Consider the following 23,142-nt stretch of genomic DNA (forward strand, 5'->3'; position numbering starts at 1 on the left):
TTTTCACAAGGATTGTAACCTGTACATTGGAAACCTTTACTGTGGGTGAAAAAAAACAGGCTACTTGAGCTTGTTTGTCAGAAGATTAGACAGGAAAGGCACTAGCAAAACCTAATGAATATATTTATAAATCCAGATGAGACATGAGCTATTTGCATTCTCTTTAGTATATGCAAAGATAAGCACATATTGCAAATATGTGAAATGATAACGTTTAAATATTAAAGATTAAATATCATAGTTTAAATATCATAAATCTTAAATATTTCAATATAAAACTGCATATTAAAACATAACATAATATCAATCATATTTAGATTAAACATTTTTCATATTAATAATATAAATACTATAATTTGAGAACAAAAACTGAAAAAGTTAGAACTGCAATAACAATACAAAACCAATTATATTTGTGGAATTGTATATTTATTTATATTAGGTAAAAACTGTTAACCTGAATGCACTGTAAGTCGCTTTGGATAAAAGCGTCTGCTAAATGCATACATTTATTTTTATTTATCATTTGAAAACACTTTTTGTTCATGTGAGCTTCTGATGAGGTCAGTCTTACGCCTCCCGCTGTCAATCAAACAATGGCGTCATGCATCCCCAGCGTTTCCGGTGCAGGTAGGCGGGGCTCTGCTATCCCGGGTCTGGATTCTTCATTCGGGAGCGCTGCTAGACAAGGATGAATACGAATGCAGCCATATTCGGCTCCGCAGAGAAGCACACCGGCTAGCGCAGGCTTACACGCAAGGATTCGCCTACTTAGAAAAAGCACCCACACCCGGTTTTTTGGTGGGCGTGTATATATAGGTTAAAGGTGCGTGTAGTGCTTCGTTAGGGAGTTTATAATTGAAGATTTACAGTTGAGCGGAATGAGCGTCCGGTCATCCTGAGATTCGACGGGAGAAAAAAACCCGACACATCCCTCAAAGTGGAAAGTACAGATTTGTCCGGATTAAGGCAAATGGAGCCGACAAGGCCTTGGGAGTGAGGAGGGGGTGGAAACGCTGGAAAGCCGCGGACAACAACCGGGTTAGGCGCATTAGGGCTACGTTTATTTAAGCACTATGTTGGGCACATTTTGCTAGCTGGCTAGCTGGATGGCTGGCTAGCTTTTGAAGTCTGGGACTTCAGTGCTCCACACATATCAGCCAGATAAATACGATTTGTATATATTTATTAAGCTCATCCTCGGGTTATTAATCTCGACAAAAGTTGTTGTATCCTCTCTGGCTCTGGGAGTGGTAGCCAGGCCGCTGAACTGGTAGAAGATGTCTGCGAAGGTGCGCCTGAAGAAGTTGGAGCAGTTGCTGCTGGATGGCCATCAGAAAAACGACAGGTCACTGAGTGTGGAGACGCTGCTGGATATCCTCATATGTTTATACAACGAGTGCAGCAACTCGCCCTTAAAACGAGAAAAGCATGTGACGGACTTTTTGGAATGGGGTAAGTTGATGTGTTTGGGTGTAAGCTACTGACTGCATTTGGGTTCAGAAATCAGTGCGTGTCCCTTTAAGACCTGTTTATCTGTTATTACATTTGCCTTAATCACCCAGCTGACTGCAGGCTATTGTCAAAGTTGCTGTTGTGACATTTGCTCTTGGGATTCCTGGCCTTGTTGTTTTGAAAATACTTGTCATCTAGTTGTTCCAGCTTTAATATTTTTCAGCAAGTATATATAAGTTTATGGATGGTATAAGGGAAATGGAGCGAATGCTACCATTGAAGTTGCATTTGTTCATGGCTTTATAACTTTTTGAGGGGTCGTAATATATTTGCTTGTAATATATACCGATGAGTTTTACAACCGTGTATTAGACTAGTTACATAAAATGCATGTCATTGTCAGTTGCTACTCTATATCCCTGAAATATATGTTGTATATTAGATTATGAGATAATATTTCAGTGCTTCATTTTATAATCAAAAGTCTGTTGTTTTAATTGCGGGGGCAGAACATATAAAAAAAAAACGCAATACACTGGTGATTGAGAGATAAACAAATGTTCCTCCAATGCTTGAATTATTCTATTTGATACATACAATTTTAAAATGACTTTACTAAAAACAAATATAAATAAATGTATGGATAATCAAGCAAACCTGAATGACTTCAGTCCAGTAAATATTCACCTAATATTAACACCAAATGAAGCCCTTGCATTACTTTATAAATACATGATTGAAGATTTCACAGCAGAAAGTCACATGAACCCCACCCTAAGGGTGGATGTTTTTAGATTATAAACTGTCAATCAGATGATTGAAGGCATGTAGTAGATTGTGTACAACAGGTTTTTTAAGGAAGCTTTGCTCACCTGCATAATAGAGACCTTAGAAATATATCAAATATGACACAGTAAGCTTTATATGATTAATCAGACATTGCTGATAAATGTCTGAAAAACCAGTTGTTTTCAAGGGCAATGTTAATCTTTCCCTTTAAGGGGTCATATGATGCGATTTAAATGTTTCCTTTCTCTTTGGAGTGTTACAAGCTCTTGGTGCATGAAGAAGATCTGTAAAGTTGCAGAGACTCAAGTCTCAAAGCCAAAGAGATATTCTTCATCAAAGTTAAGACTAAAACGCTAATTCAAACACGGTACTGCAAACACATAAACCTTCATCACTGTGTCTGTCACGCTACTCTGTTCCCCTTTCATGCTTGAACTGATGTAAAACTAAGGACATTATTAACTGTCTTTACATTTATTTTGAAAGGTGAAGCTCATTATTATGGAAAGGGGTGTTGCATTTCCAACATATGTTTGTGGTGTTCGCCCATATCACAATGCACTGAGTCATTTGGCCAGACTGCACTTGTCAAAATTTATAATTTTGGGCTCTTCTTGGTCCTTTTGATTGAGGTTGGTCTTCACAGTAAGTTGATTCTCTGTCCTGGGTGTTGGGTTGACGTCAGTAATGAGATTACACCCCAGTGTGTCTGCTCCTCTAAAGACCGCCAGTGTCCTTGTGCAACCCGTCACTAGCAGGTGCCACCTCACATCCCATCACTGTGAGTGAGCCATAGTATGACCAATTTCCAGGAGTCATAAACTCCTCTGTTCTTCTGTCTTGTTCTGTCTTACTACAACACTGGTAGAGCACACTTTCTTATGACGCCCTTGATTGTGGAAGTTAATGATTTTCATGGAGGATGTTATGCTGGCGCCAGTTAAACACAAGCAAAGCAATAACGTCATTGTAAAGTGCATTAATGGCAGAGTGCTATCTCAATATGTGCTTTCCATTTTATAAAGTGCTCCTTGAGTGAAAATCTTAGTATAGCCTTTTAACTGCGGAATTGCAGTAAAATTGTCAGTGTACCTTTTCTGGTTAAAACCATATCTGCTATTCGCACTTGTTGTCTTGTTATTTTTGTCAGTTTTGTATTGCTACTGTTGACTAGAGATGCACTGATAAAAATTTTCTTGGCCAATTCCGATATATTTTATTTTTTAAGAACTATAATTGACAGCACATACGAACAAAAATCTATTTATGCAATGCAAAGTTTTATTTTGATAAAAAATAGTAAAGTAAAAACTCAGTAATAAAATAAGAACAAATAAAAAGAAATAGCTAACAACAGTACAAATAAATGCAATAGAAAAAAAGAGAGCTATGAAACTTGAATTTTTTTTATTTTATTCAGGTTAGAAATACTACAGAAGTTAAAGTGAAAGTAATCAAGTGTAAATTTTTATCAAAAAAAAGTTCTGTAGTCTTCATTATAAAAATTAAATTCAAAGTAATGCTTATCCTTAAAGTTATAAAACGTTTTCATTCAAGAGCAGAAAGTGGTTTTCTTTGTCTTTTGTTCGTTGTTTAACATGACAGACAGCAACAGGAAAATTAAGAGTTTATCCATGGACCCAATATACTGTTACACAACACACATTCTCTTTCTCAACTGTTTAACATTCCAAAACTGACTGTGTTTAACTGGATACTCACCAAGACGCGCATTTTGACATAATTTTGTATGTATTTGAACATTTTAGCGCAGTAAGCCCCTCATTCTGGTATTTGCGGCTCACAAGCTTTTTGAGACAGAGCGCGGCTTGTGCGCTCCACAAATATAGATCAGTGGTGGTTTAAGTGCAAAATCTGCGAGAATGACTAAAATAATGTTCAATACAAGCACTATTTAACCGGAGCGAATGAGACGTGTGTGAGAAAGAAGAGCGAGAATGCACGACTGATGTTTCATTGCCTGTGCCCCTGGTAACAGAATGTTCATGTACGTTCACCGATATGGGCCAATAATGAGGAAAATAAGCTGGTTCCAATCCCTGACCAATCGATCGGTGCATCTCTACGGTTGATACATCAACTCTGATGTAAGTTGCTGGAAGTGAACGATTGACAGTTTTGGTGGAAATATAGTAAGATAATAAGAGAAGCTCTAACTGTAGTCCGTTGACTGAGTTCTTCATCCACTGATATAGTGAGAAGCTTAGTTTCAGTGTCTGTCCAATTTGATGATATTTAGATAATCACTTTTTTTTTTTTTTTTTGACTCCCGCTACATTTGTTGAGTAATTAGTGATCAATAACAAAACTGACATTTTGGGGTGGAGTATCCCTTTAAAGCTCCTTTCAAACACTGCACGTTGGACCCGCAATATTTCCGGAACATTGCCGGGTCGCCTTCTTTGTGAAAGCAACAACGTCCCGGAATTGATTACCGAATTGAACCCGGGTCGGGGACCTAGTAACATTGGGGGGTTCGACCCGGGACGAGCGCTGTGTGAACAAAAGCCAGATCTAATTCCGTGTCGAAATGATGACGCGTGTTATCGCGCGACTCTTTTACCGGCTGTTTTGAAGGAAGATCAACATTCACGACGAAAACATATGTGCAAACTGTAATGAAGCAGAGATCAGTTAATTACTCACATTCCGCGCTGACGCCAAGACCGTTTGCTTGCTTCAGTGAAAGTATAACGTGCCTAGTGTAGTCGACTCGTACATTACACGTCACGCGCTGATGTCACGTGTCGTTACGGGATCTTCAAGGGTTGTGTGTGAAAGCACGCACACATACTGGGTCATCACTGGCAGTGTGAAAGTGCCAGATCGAGCGACCAGGGATGAACACTTTACCCCTGTATTTGCCGGAATGGCAGTGTGAAAGGGGCTAAAGGGGCTTAAGTGAGCTGATTGATGGTCATTTTGACAATGGTTGCTGTTAAAACATGACCTTTAAAAAAAAAAAAAAAATGGTATTAAATGTATAGAAAAGGGTGCATGTGAATGAATATAGCCAGTGTTTAAATTGTTTCAGAGGCATAAAACAAAGTCTTTTGATTTACTTAAATTTTTTTTTTTTTTTTCAGAATAAATAACATGCTTAGAAATTTTCCCATTTAGAAACATTTTTGTGTCTGAGAGCCCTGTGGGATCTGCACCTCATTATCACAGACAGACATATTGACTGCTCCTAACATTCTGCTATTGACCGGATTTGTTAGTTCACAGTCCATCTTGACTCATTAGGGCACTTTTCCAAGAGTGGATGAGCTCTGACTGAAGAAATTTCTCCTCTGTGTTGCACAAGAAATGCTAATGTGAATCTGAATTAGTGCACACAAATCCATTTTGTTATGTGTAAGAGTCTGAAAAGAAGTCGAGCTTGGATAGTTCATGAATGTAGTGCATGCTTCTAATAACTATGTTTATAATAGTGCTGTCTTGCAAAAGTGTGAGTAGAACACTTATTAATCATTGCAGTGTCTTGGTCCTTTACTCGAATCCTGTGCATGTGAGCTCTCAAATGTAACACAATGCTATTAGCCGGCTTGCCAAAGTCAGTGGTGACAGATACAGCGGTATGAAGGGATGGGCATTTTTCAAAATTATTGTATCTGAATATTTGGGCTCATAAAACAAAAAAACTGAGAATTTGTTTATTTAAATGACCTTCAAAGATCATTTTTTTTAATATAATGACATTTTTATCACCATTTCTGAACATGCTTAATAGGCATTATACACAACAATGTTACAAGGTTGATTTTTCTTTAGTTAAAAACATCTAAACAAACAACAACAAAAATATGGATATATTAATAGAGAACAAAAGTATTCGAATGAAGGCCTGCCTTCTGAAATACGAAATGTGCTGTGATTGGTTAGCTGGGCCAGTGTGTCTTGTGATTGGCAACACTCTGGGCCTAATCGGGAAATGTCATGCTGTGATCCACACTTGTGTCATGATGGTAAAAAAAAAGAGCAGAGTTTATTGTACAATCTTTGTTGCGTATGTTTCATTGATCAGACAAACACCAACTAGGCCTGGGCGAAAAATCGAATGAATGAATTAATTAGAATTTTTTTGTTAAAGGCGATTTAAAAAATAAGTAAATCGAGTTTTTGTGTAATGGCGCATTTTTGGCTCCCCGGAGCTTCCGTAGCGTTAGTTTCACATGGCAGTATGGCAAGCAACAACAACAACATCATAGCACACACGAAACAGCAAGCGACAACATGGCTACGGGTGAGAGTTGGAAGTTTGTTCAGGAATAAATGAATACAATCATCTGTTGTTTGGAACTGGTATGGGTTTGCTGCGACAGACGTGGAGCAAGAGACCCCACGCTGCAACATTTGCCTAAAACCCATCGCAATCAAAGTTTCACCTGAAACCGAGACATCCAGCCGAATATGAAAATGGGGGTTACATTTGTCTTGCTTTTTATTAGGGCTGCTCCGATCACGATCGGCCGATCGTTAATGAGTATCTCGTCAGTAAAGCCGGTTCTCTAATCAGCTGTAAATTCCCTCAGGTGCGTGATTTCACATCGAGCAGCTGTTACTACTCGGAGCCATTGTTAACTGAGAAGATGCGCAAATAAACGCCGATAATAAAGTGGATTTGCGCATCTTCTCAGTTAACAATGGCTCTGTGTAGTAACAGCTGTTCTATGTAAAATCACGCACCTGAGGGAATTAACAGCTGATTTAAAAAAAAAAAATTAAAATTGGAGATTTTACACCAACTGAACAATGTTATATCAACTGATTCACTCTCTTATCTCTTATTTATACTGACAAACCAGTTCATGAAACCCCACAATCATGAGATTGAACAATAATGAAAGAAAAATAAGATCTAAAATGTTAAAACTAAATAATAAATGATATAAATGGTAAAATGATAAATTAAGTAAATCATTTAAATAACTAATGATTATGAATAATTATATGAAGAAATGGATTATAAATAAATTAAAACAAGAAAATAAAAACACAACACAAATGTACGATTGCGCTCTTGATGCATCACACACAGTTTGCATTTGAGGATCCTTCGATCCTTCATCACTGATTCCCTGCTTTTACGACAGTAGTAGCATATAGTGTTTTTTATTTTTCAAATAATAATTACAGTTAGAATTTTGTGTCTATTGGTGCACACCCCTTGTTTATGCAGGTGTTTATGCCTGAGTTCCTACTTGACAGTAGACTGAAGATTATTTAAATTGGAGGATTAAACACAATAACACATTGGCTAGTATTTACCAGGCGGCAAGGAAGTCGACCGGAAGTTGAAGTTGGCCAGGTGCTGCCATCTTGTAGCAGAACTTCACTTGCGTTAGCATTCCCATTGACTCCCATTCATTTTGGCGTCACTTTGACAGTGAATAACTTTACATCTGAGGCGTTTAAAGACTCCGTTTGTCCATTATTTATTTCTAAAGATACACGACAATGTATAAAGGGCTCCATTACCTTCTATGTTACATTATGGCCCCGTACAAACAGTTTTTGTAAAAATAGGCTAATGATTGCGTCATAACCACTCGACTCTCTGTCGCATTACCGTAAGGACATGAGGAGAAGCTCGCAGGCAATTAACTTAATATGGCGTACTGGCGTTACATTTTAAAATACTATACAAAATAATTTATCAGAATACTTACTCCTGCTCACTCACGACAAAGAACTCCCCGCTCAAGCTCGCCGTCTCTGCAAGATTAACGATGGCAGTTTGCACGCACAGCTACTAGAAGATTTACATCTGTCAGACAGGTGGCTGACGTCATCAAGCTTAGTTTGAGTCTGCGCGTCAGAAATGGAAGTGCTTAAAAAACGCTAAAAACGGGCTTCACTTGTCTCAATTGAGTCCCAATGGAGTCGCTGTGCCCATTTCTTTTACTGTCTATGGTATTTACCCTCCTTGGCAGGTTCTGGTATGAACTGTCAACGTTGTTGCAGTTGCTAGATGCACAGACTTGCATTGCTCCAACTTCCACAATGTTGTTAGGATGCAGTTCTATATTATGTATTTAATTTGCCTGCTTTGTTACAAACGAAGAGCGTATATAATTGAGGAACATTAAACATTGTGTTTATTTGAGCCACATTTGGAATGGCATGATTTTAAAGTTTAATTTATAAGTTTTGTGCTTTTAACTATTATTTTATCTATTATGTCCCTAAGCATTCAACCCCAATCCCAGTGAATATGGAAACCTTCATTCTAACTTCTTCTAACTGATCTTGTAGGTCAAAAACACATGAAACAAAGTTCAACATTTCCGTGCCTATCCATATTAAACTATTTAAATGTAAATTAATTTAATCTTACCCTGCAGTACATGAACAGTGTTGATCCTGGATGTTGTAATCTGCAATCGTAACAAATACGTAACAATCGTAACATGAGGCTTCTCTCGCTTGTATTGTGATAAAGCCTTGCTTCCAAATTAATATTGTTAATACCCACTATACTTATTTTATACAGGTTTTAGTTGTTAATATTTAATTTTGTTCATTTATTTAGACAAAAAGTATTGAATTTTACACTGCCAGTTATTGTCCAGAATTTTTTTTATCAGTGCTGTTGTGTAATATAGTGCTGAAGAAAACATCTGGCATATCCATCAATATCAAATAATTCTTAGTTAATGTATTTGTGTTGATATCAGTTATTAGCTTTTTATTTTGCATACAAAATAAATCAACTATTTATTGGTGACCATAGGATGAAAGTAATTACTGACAATTAATCAGTACGTGTGCTCTCTGGGAATCGAACCTGTGGCCTTGGTAATGCCAGTCACGCTGTATCAGTTGAGCTACAGGAAACGCCCAGAATCTCGGCCTACTCCCAGTGTTTGTACACAAACAGCCCTGTGCCGTCATGTTCACCCCGCTGTCCTAATGAAGCTGCAAAGCAGGTTCTGCCTTTCTATTGTATTTCAACCCTTTAAAATAAGGATTTGGGCTGGTAAACAGTACCTGGATTCCCAGCTGGCATCCACTCTTGGGATGAGCGCTGTTCCTCTCACCTCAAACATAGACACTTGAAGTCAAGCATACTCTGTCCAAGACCCAGCAGGGACTTTAAACAAGTTACACTCCCCTTATGAGCCTGCTTTTTAAAAAGAGGGGTCTTCAAAGTGTCTTCAACATGACTGACACCAGGGCAAACCATGCCCGCTTGATGGAGGAATCGTCTTGTTTGTTGCTGTGTACACTTGTCCTTATTTACAGCAGCTGCTGCCTATTATTCCCACTGGTTTTTGACTAGCCTACTTTCACAAGAAGCAGCAAATAACCTAATAAGAACCTGCAGCGACTGGAGAGACTGTTTGAATCTGCTTGCCAGAGAGAAGGTGGAATGCTGTGGGCCCTGCCATATAGGCTCGGATCGGGCTGTGTAAGCTTGGGTTTTGGCCGTGTGGTCTGTTTACAGGCCCTCTTTGCAGCTTTGCAACTCTTTAAGTCTTGCACCTGCTGAGATTTTTTTCTCTGCCTCATTTTCAAGACATTCCTGTTTGCCGTTCTGACACGCACACAGTTTTAAAGGCCTTGCCAAGCATTTTACTTTGCTTTTATGATATGTTGAATATCATTATCATCCTCGTTAATGAGAATATCCTCAAGTGGAGCTGAACTGTAAAGTTTTTTTGTTTTTGTTTTTAATACTTTCTATAGTGTTGCCTAATTTAGACCCTCATAATGTTGTGCATTAAACCACTACTCTTCACAGCAAGATCAGCAATTATATGCTAATTAGGCAAACTAGTAAACTATTCATGGTTTGAGATTTATTGTTAATGCTCAAAGATGTTCCCTGCTAGGTGTTGATATGAAGTCCACATTTAAACTTTTTTATATATATACATTTTTTATCAACCAGTGTCTTTCATACAATGCTTTACCATTGTGCCGCTTAATATTTTTGTAGAAACTGGGATGCATATTTTTTTTCTGGATTCTTTGATTAGAAAGTAAATAAGAGGCATTTTAAAAAGCCTTTATGAAATAAAAATGCTTTGTAACATTATGAATGGCTTTACTGTCAACTTTGGTCAAATGAATGCGTCCTTGCTGAATAGTAAAAAAGTAAAAGTAATTTTTCTAAAAAATCTCTCTGACCCCGAACTTTTGATCAGATGTGTATTTTGGAAATCACCTGTCTGGTTTTTACTTAAAAAGACAAAAACACACTCAAACAGCAATGTAATGGGTAAAGCAGATTCATGGTCCACTTTTATACTCCGTCTGTGACACAAAAACATCTAAATCAATTTCAAGACACAACCTAGGCTGAACAGACCAATATGGCCAGCCCTGGGTTAGGGCCGTTTCATAGTCAACGCATCTGTACGCATACACGCGTCCCCGAGGCTACGCATCGTTACGCTTCGGCCGCCATTATGCGTCGGTGCGTAGCCAAATGTGTATACGTATTCATCCACATTTATACGATAGTTCATCAGCAACAGAATACACTCCTCTTCAGTTGCCATTGTGATCTGAATATCACGCGACCCGACTCTACTAATATCACCCGACTCTACTACCCCCTGTTCCATGAGCGGCGTATTGCATACAAGCATCACCTGTGACGCTTGCGTTCACTGTTTAGACTATGAAAGGGAGCGCGTCGCTCGCGTTGCTTGCTCGCTTTTCTCACGTTGACTATGAAACGGCCCTTATGCTTCACTCTTAACGGGAGGAAATGAGCAAGCTGCAACTCCCATTACATTGGAAATGTCTGGTATGTCCTCTGCCCAAAACTAGTCCTTTTGCCGCCTGTGAACTGACCAAATGGTCTATGTAAGGCATCTCTCTTTTCACAGCACAGGCCACCCTGAATCGTTGTATACCACTCTGACATACTCAGAGTCAGGACAGGGCTTGTGTCAGGAATGCCTTTCAAAACAGACCTCGTTCACTCCTGAACTTTACAGATAGGCAAACCGCAGTGCCAGGGGTTTGAACGCATCGTAATCCACCACACGTTTTGCAAGATGAACATTTTAAAGGGTTGAGTCGCTGTCCCTCAGGATTGAAGTCACCTGACCCGAAGCGGTGGCTGGACTGAAGAGAATTCCAGTCATTCCTGCTAATATCCTCCCTCAGCACAAGGCATGTGCGGGCGATCTCCCCTCCCCCTTACTTCCCCTCCTCTGTTTTCAGGCCGATGGCCGCGAGCATTACACAGATTAGCCGTTCGGCTCTCCTGTAAAGCCGGGCCTATAGGCACGAGGCCTCTACATCACGTTGTGACGTACAAGTGCACTTATTGCAAATCTACATTGTTGTGAACTGTGGCACAAACTGTTCTGGAAAATCAACCAGCTTTTTCTTTTCACGATCTGATTGGGGGGAAGGTGAACGGCAGGCACAGCCTTCTCTTTTCCAGATTTAGATGTGTCATGCCCGAACAACTCCAATAAATGTTTTCGCCGCCTCCTCTGAGCTTCTTTTGACTCGCCCAGAGAGACGATCTGCCGTTTTTGTCATAACCCAAAAGCACGTTCTCGCACTCCCTCTCCAGATTTCGCAATAATGACTGTTCGTCTTTTATTCCTGCTCTTTTTGACATGTTGCAGATGCACTGTCCCTGTCAGCTTGTTTCTAAGCCCGCTTTGCGCTTCAGGAGAATAAAAGCCACTCCACTGAAAACTTGACCTCAAAATAATTAAATACAGTCAGCGTTCCCTCACGCTCAGGTTTCACCTCCCTTTATCTTTTTTCTGCATAAACCAGGATCAGTTTTTATGGTTGAGGTTTGCTAAGATTAAAGAGCATATTTGATTGATCTATCCATTGAAAATTTGCACGCATGCACCATTTTGTCTAGGCAAGACTTTCAAGCGACACACCTGGTCTTGCGTAAATGTGTGCCTCAACAGCTGAAGACGCAAGTAAAGAATGACACCGAGGCTCCGTCCCTGAGACGTCTCACTGACCCATTCATGCCAATGTTGGTGACTGTTACCGTCAGTCCAATTGTGGTGGGAGGCCACATTTGTCCCCCTTGGCTTTATTTTTGTCTTGTACATCTTCATTATTGTGTAACACCAGCTGAATTCTGGTTAAATGTCCATATTAGGATTTCAGCGGCTATTGCTGGATCAGTTATGGCATAAATGTTGTAGTCTTGATGTCAATGTTGTTTTAACTTTTCACTTTTAGTAGTGCTAAAATAAATAACTTTGCATCAAGCGATCTTTGCAGGAGCAGCTATTGTGGTTTTCTGCTGTTGGATAGTAATGTTTGTGTGTAGTTTTTGCCCTCAATTCACACTGATTAAATCAAGAGCTGTCTTGGGTTATCCTGATTTTGGTAGGTGTGATAAATCTGTACCTTTTAGGCCTGTTGTAATTATTGCGTAATCAACTGATTAGGACTATTGAAGAAAACCATTTAGAATTTATTATGCATTTGTGATGCTTCGTATTTTGCCATCAAAAAAGTTAAATTTAAAATAACTGTATCTTCTTTGTGCAGAAAATTAGATAAAGATATATATTCAGATATAAAGAATACAATGTAAAATGTGCTTGCAAGACCCTATTAACTTCAGGATCAAAAGGCTTAGTTTTATTGCTATGATTCACACATCTGCACTGCATAAATCTTTGTCTTTAATGTATGTTTTAATACACCCTAAAGTGACATAAATACATCTGGTTAAAGTTACGTTTTTTGGTTTATGACTCTATGTACTGTATGTGCATCCTCGGAGGAAGGATGATGGTAATTGTGGTTATATTGAGCTTTCTCAGTGTCCTTTTATCTTACTTTAACCCACAGAAGGAGAATTTGTGGATTGGGTCATGAAAAGTGGAAGTTGTTTTTTTTTTTTTTTTTTTTTTTTTTTTTTGAGCTGAGCAGTTTTTAGAGATTGCAGATGCTATGTGTAAAATTAAGTGATTTTGAACAGATTATCCTAAGCATACAAAAAGCATCAGCCTGTTACCACAAGAGTAAGATTTTGCTAGGCTTTACTAATGGATGCATATGAGAGGTACAAAAAAAAAAGTGTATAAACCATAAGTTATTAATACTTGTTTTAGTTTAGCTGTTTGTCTTCTGATTTTTCTTTTTTTAGTAAATGATTTTAAGTGTTTTATAAACCCTTTTCCTTGTTTTATCTCAAACTACAGTACTATGGGCTAATAGAGTTTAATAGACAGCAGGCTGTCTTAGTGAAAGGCTTCTACAGGGTATGTCTTTAACCTTCATTTGACTTGTGTCAGAGAAAATCTGAACCTGAAAAACAAGCCTAGAGTTAAGTTTTTTTTTTTTTTTTTTTCTTCCCTGAAGGCAGTCTTGAAGATGTTGGTTGTAAACCCATGTTAACCTCTCTGCCATCTAACTTGTCTCCATATAATCTAGATGAGAAGCATCACTCCAGCCCACCTCAAAACTAGGTGAGCTGGTGTGATGGTCCAGCACCGGTCTGCACGGGGGTGAGTGTTTCAGCAAGAAGCTGTCAGTAAATGGCTGTGTTGGTGGGGGCTGGGGTTGTATGGCAGCTGGTGCAGGATAATGGATTAACCCGGGGCGAGGCCCTGATGCTTTTACCTCCTGCAAACAGCCAGACTGTCCAGCAGTCATCAGTCCCTCCACGGCTGCCTCTGAATGATTTCCTCATCAATGTTTAATAGGCCATTTAGTGGCAGTCAGGCTTACTCACTGATTGAGCCCATCAATAAGGCACTCTTCATGATATTGACCACACCACAGTCAATGCCTTCAAGAATTGTCAAAGATTATATGTTGGTCTTCATGTGGTTCTTAATGTTCACGGTTTGCACACTTAGTTAAAAGTTAGAGGTGTTTTTGATCAAGCTCATGGATTTATTCAGTCGTTTTTATTGGAAGTATCATCAAGCTACTTTCAAAAAAAGTATGCATAATGTTGCAAATTTTTTTTAAAGAATCCTGGAAAAAAAATTTTTTTTGACATCGATAATAAGAAATGTTTCTTGAGAATTAAATCAGGATATTAGAATGATTTCTGAAGGATTTAAGTCGTATTACTGTTTTCATTGCTTTTTCTAATCTACAGAATAAAAATACAGTGACTTGGTGAGCATAAGAGACTTATTTGAAAAATATTGTAAAATCGTATTGACTCCATATTTTAAATCGTAGCGTATAGGGCCTTGTCACAAAACTCACACATTGTTTTTAGTTTTTTTTTTTTTGTGTGTGTTTCATTTTTGAAAAATGTATTTATATTGAAAACTGCAGCCATTTATCGGCTGTAGTATGTTAATGATTATAGTCTTATTTTTCATTTAAATGATCCAGCATGGTCATAGTTCAAAGGGGTCATAATGCAGCAATGGAAACTTTCAGACGTGTCCAATGACAGTTTACACTGGGACTACGGTTGCGATCATGCCATCACCAGATCATGATCCAGAAGAGGTCTTTGAAGTTCTGCCTTGTCCTTGGCCAAGTGGCTTAAGCAGATCACCGTACACCTCTCTCATTCAGTCCAATTGATCAGGGTTCATAAAGTCATGAACCCACTTGGAAAATCACTGTTGTGCCAGTAGAGGTTCCCCCTTCCAGGCTGCAGTTGTGTCCCATTAAAGTCTAGTTTAGATTTTTAATGCTTCCCCTGGTGATCATTCCTTAAATGCTTGTTCAAAGCTATGGCACAGACTTGGTCTAGCATTTTAAGTATTCGACCCTATATATATATATATCATGAACTATATATATATATATATATATATATATATATATAATGTATATATAGACCACAGGTTTGGAAACATCACTATTTTTAATGTTTTTGAAAGAAGTTTCTTCTGCTCATCAAGCCTGCATTTATTTGATCAAAAATACAGAAAAAACAGTAATATTGTGAAATATTATTACAACTTCAAATAATAGTTTTCTATTTGAATATACTTAAAAAAAAAATTTATTCCTGTGATGCAAAGCTGAATTTTCAGCATCATTACTCCAGCCTTCAGTGTCACATGTAACATCCAGTCGATCACATGATCATTTAGAAATCATTCTAATATTCTGATTTATTATGAGTGTTTGAAACAGTTCTGCTGTTTAATATATTTGATGAATAAAAGGTTAAAACGAACTGCATTTATAAAAAAAAAAAAAAAATCTAATAATATATATTCTAATAATATATTTTCTTTACTTTCACTTTTTATCAATTTAACACATCCTTGCTGAATAAAAGTATTGATTTTATTTAAAAAGAAGAAAGAAAAAAATTACTGACCAGTCGTGTATATTGTTATTACAAAATATTTATATTTTAAAAACGGTTTTTTTTTTTATTATTATTCATCAAAGTATCCTAAAAAAGTATCACATTCTGAAAAAATATTAAGCAGCAGAACTGTTTCCAACTTTGATAATGAATCATCATATTAGAATGATTTCTAAAGGATCATGTGATAATGATCCTAAAATTTCAGCTTTGCATCACAGAAATAAATGATAATTTAAAGTATAATAAATGTAAAAACAATTATTTTAAATTGTTATAATATATTACATTTTTTTCTGTATTTTTGATCAAATAAATGCAGGCTTGATGAGCAGAAGAAACTTCTTTCAAAAACATTAAACATAGTAATGTTTCCAAACTTTTATATATATATTATGAAAGCTGAGATAGCAGTGATCATCTATGGCTCAATGGATCTGTAGCTCAGAAGTGTTCGGAATCTCACAAGACACTGTCTGGGGTATTTGTGCCTCTTAGAGATAGCATCCTCCATTTTCTGCTCCCCGGCTCCTGTCTGCGGTCTCTGAGTGAACACGCTGGGTTAATCACTGGATAAAGATCTTCATCAGCCACTGGATGTCCAGCAGGACAGTGAAGCACAGGTTTAGGTTTTCCGGCATGTTTTATGTGCGCTCACAAATTGGTGCACTACTTTAAATCGCCAGTAAATGTTATCCACTTCCTCAGAAATTCTTGATCTAACATTTAATGAGATGCTGGATTATTGTATTATAATTCACACACCAACATATATTAGTCATACTTTGCATTAAAAGTAAGTTTTAACCTTGTTTTAGATATGCTAATCTATGGCACACTTGTTAAGATGCACACCAGGCCAATTAATAAAATAAAAGATGTGTTACTAGGAAGAATCAGCATCTAGAGCAGCACTTTGAGCTCCAGAGCCGATCAGGGTCTCAAAGTCTGTCGTTTGCAAGTGTCTTGCTTAATGAAGAGTGTGTGGATGTAGAAAACAAGGTGAATGAAACAAAGACATAGTTTACTTTATTACACTTTAAATATTAATTGGACAACATTCTGAAAACTGCTGTGAGAAGATTACTGTTATTTTAACTACAAAAAAATAAATCACACTTCTATCTATCCCTCTGTCTGTCCGTCTGTCTGTCTAAAATTCAGTTAAATTATAGCTCATTTTATACCATTATTGGTAATTGGTTTAGTCTACTTTAAGAAGTATGACAAGCAATGTAGAATCAGGTTATATAAAATATAATAAAATCCTCTCCAGATCATCCACAGATGGCAGTTTGTTAACAGATGTACAAATATCTCTTTCATTATATCTTAAGAACACAATTTATTTGTCGACAGGTTCTTGATTCTTCCGTTCTCCCTCTCTCTTATTCTGATCATACACAGATTCAGAGTTACATAATAGCTTTTTTTTTTATGACTGCACTAACCAATGGCTTACTAATAAACATTTTTTCATCCCCTGATCATAGTGTGACCTCTTTAGTTCTGTGTTGTGACTCGGGCCGCAACAAGTGATTATTTTGATAATGATTAATCTGACAATTAATAGAAAGATTATTTGACTAATCATCTATTATTTAATTTATCATTTAGACGTCGACTGATTATTCAGCTTTTGCAATTAGTTGAAATATTTCTACATATTCTAACAAATAAATTATTTCAGCTTTTGAAAGTCATTAATTGCAATTATACAATAATTTATACAAATAAATATATATAGCACACAAAATTATATGACAGAGAAATTCTCTTATTCCTCATTTAATTAGCTATATGAAAAAGTAACTGAATGACACATCATTCTGCCTAACATCTCTTTTTGTAAGTCATTTTTATAAGAAAAAATAAAGGTAAGCAGTTTTTTTTTTTTTTGGGATAAACTATGTTATTATTCACAATGTGATCTCTCTTAAAATACCCTTTAGGATTATGATAATCAAAACAGTCCTGAGCTAGATCAAACCGAACTAAAACTTTAATGAAATATTTTTTTCCCCACTAAGAAAAAGATTTTATTATTTAGCTAGCAGGAGAGCTGCTTTATAACAGAAAATCAATGTATAATTCTAACTGAAAGTGATTCTGGTTTTTCATGTTTAAAACTGTAAAGCTGCTTGATTTAAGGCTATCTATTGCATCTAGTACTGTTATATAAATAAACGTGACCTGACTGAACTTGACTGTACTGGAGTGCTGAACTTCAGAGTTCTTGGAAACATCCTCATTGCTGTAATCGAATGTGTTCCTAAGTGATGCTTTCACACCATGGTCAGTTTTTGGTGCTTTTTTTTCTTATTGAGAGGAAAAATGCTTGGCATATATTAACATATTCATTCAAACGCCACTCAGCAGCTTCAGGTTCATCTGCGTTAGTTCTGAACTCAAACACTGTCTTCTCTTGAGTTGCATCCAGGAAGGCTGAATTACAGTCTCGTGCTTCAGCGCCACACTGGTAAAACCGCTTTAATGCAGGATCTCGCATTAGGTCATATAAGATCAAATGACTACTCGACAACAAAAATATGTTGTCGATAATGTCGGTATGGCAGAACAGTGTGGGCTGTGTTATTCAGAGCTAGAGGAAAGTGTCCTGCTCCCTGTGGCTCACTCTAAACAATAGTCTTCTCATCTCCTGAGTTGCAAAAAAATCACTAGTTTTTAGTTGTGAAATGTAAAATTAATGTTGTCCTGTTAGTCATCTGCTCCGGCTGTTTTGGAATTATAAGCTTGGATGCTTACAGTGATGTGTTGTTGGGAAAGATTTCCATGCAGAGCGCCTCTGAAATGAAATGGGGCTCTTTCTATATAAAAATATATCTATAGAGTGTGAAATGTCTACTTTAAAAATCAAAAATCAAAAAATAAAATAAACCAAGCCGGTCGACCAGTGCATATGTACTCTACTGTATAAATTAAAAATAGATTAATCATTGTTAAAGCTACGAAGTTACTCGCCAAAATAGTTATTTTGTCATGGTTTAGTATGTATTTGTTCGTTCAAGTGCAAGAACGCCCAGCCCTATTAAAATTGCTGTTATTAAAGTAAAAGTAATGTGTACCAAGGATACTACAAACGTTTTAATGCAATATTACCAGATATAACTTTGATTAATGTTATTAACTTTTATTACAGTGTAATGTTTTAGTAAATGCTGAGATTAAAGAAAGATTACTAAATTCTTTAGAAGTATTTTTATTGTTAGTTCATGTTAGCTAATGCAGTTTACAAATGGACCATTATTGTAAAACGTAAACAACAAAATAAAAGTAACTTGACATAAACTAGGGCAGAGTATTTTTTATTTGGCTTTAGTTTTGCTGTGACCCGTCATCATTGTTAAATATTTAATTGTGTCATATTGATTGGAGATGCTCCGCTCTGGCACACATGGGATAATGCAGTCTATTTTAAACTCCTAAAGCTAGGGCTTTTATATGTCAGGTCAGGCGTGTCCTCCATGAAGACATTGTTAGATGATGTGTGTTATGGTATTAATGAGAACAGTAGTTACAGAGATGGTGTTACAGTGTCTGTAGTGTTCACTGCTTCATCTATCACAGTCTAATCTTTGTGCTCAGGCCTCCAGTGTCTCGTCTAATGGAGCATGCCTGGCTGCTAACCGCACAACTCTTCTGGATGCAGGAAGTATACAGCATGACCGGCAAAAACACAAAATACTCATTTAGTCTTCAAATGTCACTTCATCTTTCAGAAATCATTCTAATTTGATGATTTGCTGCTGATGAAACAGTTCTTAAAATAAGCAATAAAAAAAAATTGTGGAAACATGATGCATTTTTTCAGGATCCGTTGCTGAATAGAAAGTTCAAAAGAACAGCGTTTATTTGAAATAGAAATTCTCTAGAAATCTTTTGTAACCGTAGAAATGTCTCTACTGTCACTGTAGATAAATTGAATGTGTCCTTGCTGAATAAAAGTATTTAAAAAAAAAAAAAAAGTAGTCTCACACTCTCCAGACTTCGTAGTTTCACTTTTGCCTCTTTGTTTCTGTTGGCCGCTGTAACTTTTCTAGCAGCTTGTTTTCATGTTTTCAGTCCTGCAGCTGGAGTTCTGATGTTGCCATTTAGTACAGCGAGCGATGAGAGTTTATTGTAATTGAGAATACATGGACCTGGAGACTTAGAGAAATGCCTCATTATATTTGGGGGCTGAGAGGATTATAAGATTACATGTATGAAAACAAAGCATGCAATTTTGAATATGAAAGGCAGTTTTTGTCCCCAAGGAGTGCTTTTATTGTAATGTGTCTAGGGGTTTTGGGGCCTATAAATATTTGCAATGATTAAAATCATCATCCCTGCATGCCTCCATGCCATTCTTTTAAAATATTATTTCTTTAATATTATAATTTATTTTTCCATTTTTATTTTTCTCATTTATTTTATTTTCCTGTAACAAAATATAAATTATTTTTCAGATTTGTGGGTGCATTCTGAGGATCTTATGGTTGGCAATGGTTGAAAATTCATATGGAGATGCAACTAACTCCTCTAAGACTAATAATCAACAACAGACACCTCATGCATGCACAGTATAGTTCCTTACGCTGAAAATGACATAACTTGCATCACACGTTGTCTGAATGGCCCACGGCGTCCTGTCCTGTCTGAGGCTTCGAGTGGGTGACAGGAAGAGCTGGTCAGTGGGTTAAGAAACACAGTGGTGCACCACCAGTTTATGAACTTCTGTTGTCAGTGCTGCTTTTACTACTAGTAGCTTCCTAAATGAGCGATAATACCAGACTTTTTGTTGTTGCTGTCTTTGGAGTGGCATACCAGTGCGCTGGCCTCATGCATGCTGGGCTATAAAGCTGTCAATAGATGCTGGGCCACTTTGAGGGATCTTCTCATTAAAAGCAGATGATGTTGTTTCCATGCAGCTCTAAGCGTGCAGTTTTGTCTGATCGGCTGAGGCGCAGGCCTGCTGTGCGTTTTTAGAGTTTCGAGCACTTATGAGTGAAAAATGTCTATTGTAACTGCATGAGACTCAGCGTATGTCCTCATATGGTGAGGCGTCCAGGCTGGCTTATCCATGTCTTGGGTGCACGCCAGATCTCTAGTGGTGCCTCGTAAAGCAGGAGGGACGACCGTTTGACAACATGATATTTGATGCACGCTGTTTAGATTACATCATTTCTTTTAATCTCTTCACTGCTGCATTTGATGAAGTCACTCCGATTGTGTTCAGATTGTGGTGACAATTACATCAAAATCCATAATTTCAGTAGCACATATATACGTACTCTTATATTGCTACTTTTGAGACGACATGTTATTATGTCAGTACCATAACAGTTTTCTGGCCACTTGTATTATTTTATTTGATTAGATTTTTTAATTTTCATAAACACATTTACATAAACATAGGAATACATGTACATGAATAAATGAATACAATTTTTTATAAATACATTCACATGAATGCATACCATTATTTCTCATCAAGTTATTCTTTGAAAACACTCATTTAATGACAGTTACGTTTTATACAATCTCAAAATAAATATCCATTTTCATACTTTACATTATTATTCTGTACCGCATTCACTTGTAGCATTTAAAACAACTTTGGCCATAATTTTTAATTAGAATAATATATTATACTTATCATTTTATTTGTATCCACTAGCATTTTAATATTGGTGCATCAAGTCAAGGATTCTTGGTTTGGATGGCTGTGCAAGCATCTTTCTCTATTGGCCATTTCAAAGTATAGATCATAACTTATGATCATAACTACTTCTCTCTGTCTTTATTTACAGTGAAGCCATTCACAACCACCGTGAAGGAGATGCGGCTTCACAGAGATGACTTCGAGATGCTGAAAGTGATTGGCAGGGGCGCCTTCGGAGAGGTAAGGAACCCGGCGAACCCTCGCTGCCTTGTTGGCGTGTTTAAAAGTGATTAAAGGAAATCACCTCTAAATCACTGCAGCCTTTGCCATATTGTGTGGTTTGTTTTCTGTATTTTTCGAAGCTTTCGTTTTCATGACTCACTTTGTGTGTCCAATGAAAACCCCAAACTATCAGTGAAGTATTCACGTCTCTCTTAAGCATCTCATCAGCAGCCGAAAACCAAACCCCTTTCTCTCATCCGAGTTTCCCTGCTCTCCCCTGCCAATTCCCCGGGGATCTCGGCCTGGCGTTGGACTGCTATTCTTGGGCCGGCACAAATCTAGGCATTTTAGACGGCTCGTTTGTTTTACAGGGGAATTTGCTACCTGTTCCTGCAGTACAACACTTCACGGGGTTCACGGGATGTGTGTGCGTGTTCACTACTCACTGCTGTGTGTGTGCACTTTGATAGAATTTGTGCTCTGCATTTAACCTGAGTATGGGACACAATACCTTGCCACACGTTACGTAACTTTTTTTTTTAAACCATTAACAATGCTTCATGGGGTTGTAGTTCTTTCCATCATTAAAGCCATTGAGTAGAGTCTTCAAATACTTTTACTTTTAAAATTCCTTTGTAATGTTGCGATTTATCACATAGCTGGTTGGTTTGATTCATGGCTTATGACTGCTTAATGACTTCTAAAAATCCCTATTGGATATTAAAGAGAAAAATACTTCCAGAACCAAGGCTGCTAAAGAAGTAGGCGGTTGTTCTTTTGCACTCTACAGTCTCCATCTGACTGTCCAGTTATATTTAACACCATGTGTGATCAAATGAAATGAGAACATCAGTCACAAAACACCTAGGCTAGTTGTAGTCTGATTAATGTGTGTTACTTGCCAAACGAAGCGAAGCTACAATCGCATATTCAAGTCTGACTTCATAAAACTTTTTTTTAAATAAAAATTAATTATTGCTTTAGCCTGAAACAAAATTCACAGAAATTCACAGTGACTATGAAATATGATGTGGTGATGCACACAATCAGATATTCTGAAATAGGAGAGAAACATTTTGCTGTGTCATTACACCTCCCTCTTAGATGAGTGTCATTTCCTTGGGAAAATGCATCCAATTTAATACTTCTGCTATTTCTTCAGCTGAACAGAAGTTAACTCTGTTCTTACAAAATAATATAGGATGATTCAGAATAGGGCTGCACGATGTGTCATTTAATCATCGATATCGCAATGTACGAATTCACGATAGTCACATCGCAGGTTGTGCGAAGTAGGCAGTCGTAGTTGATCCGTTATTCATTAATTATACGGGCCAGCTGCTCCTCTAAAATTAGATTAGATTTCACATCGCAATATATATCGCAGAAAAATAAAAATATCGCAATGTAATTTTTTCCCAGTGTCGTGCAGCCCTAATTCAGAAGCTCTTTAAGACTTTATTTTGCTTGGTCTGTGGTTAAGTCCCAGTGTTTACTTACTCGTTTATAAATTAGTTTCGATTTGCTTCCACTTAATGCTTACTGTCTCTTAGTTGATGACAAAAACAGGGAAGAGGACGTACATGTGAGCAGATGAAGTGTTAATTTAAGTGATCTTTACAACCAAGTTCGGCTCCTTACCGTAGATTCCAGTCAGGAATGTCAGTTGTGGCACAGGAAGCAGGGCAGGATGGTGCAGCTTCCAGGAAAGGCTAAGGAAACCAGAACCGTCTCTAAGGAG

General features: G+C 37.3%; 1 protein-coding gene across 1 annotated transcript; it reads left to right on the forward strand.

The window, feature by feature from the left end:
- Nucleotides 1-626: 626 nt before the first annotated feature.
- On the forward strand, nt 627-21,488 carry LOC113091790 (serine/threonine-protein kinase MRCK beta-like). The gene is made up of 2 exons (XM_026257420.1): nt 627-1,455; nt 21,328-21,488. The coding sequence occupies exons 1-2, from the start codon at nt 1,281-1,283 to the stop codon at nt 21,471-21,473; spliced, it is 321 nt and encodes a 106-aa protein (XP_026113205.1). The 5' UTR covers nt 627-1,280; the 3' UTR covers nt 21,474-21,488.
- The last annotated feature ends 1,654 nt before the right edge of the window (nt 21,489-23,142 follow it).

Source organism: Carassius auratus, unplaced genomic scaffold (genome assembly GCF_003368295.1).
Source record: "Carassius auratus strain Wakin unplaced genomic scaffold, ASM336829v1 scaf_tig00214292, whole genome shotgun sequence".
In the NCBI taxonomy this organism is placed as follows: domain Eukaryota; kingdom Metazoa; phylum Chordata; class Actinopteri; order Cypriniformes; family Cyprinidae; genus Carassius; species Carassius auratus.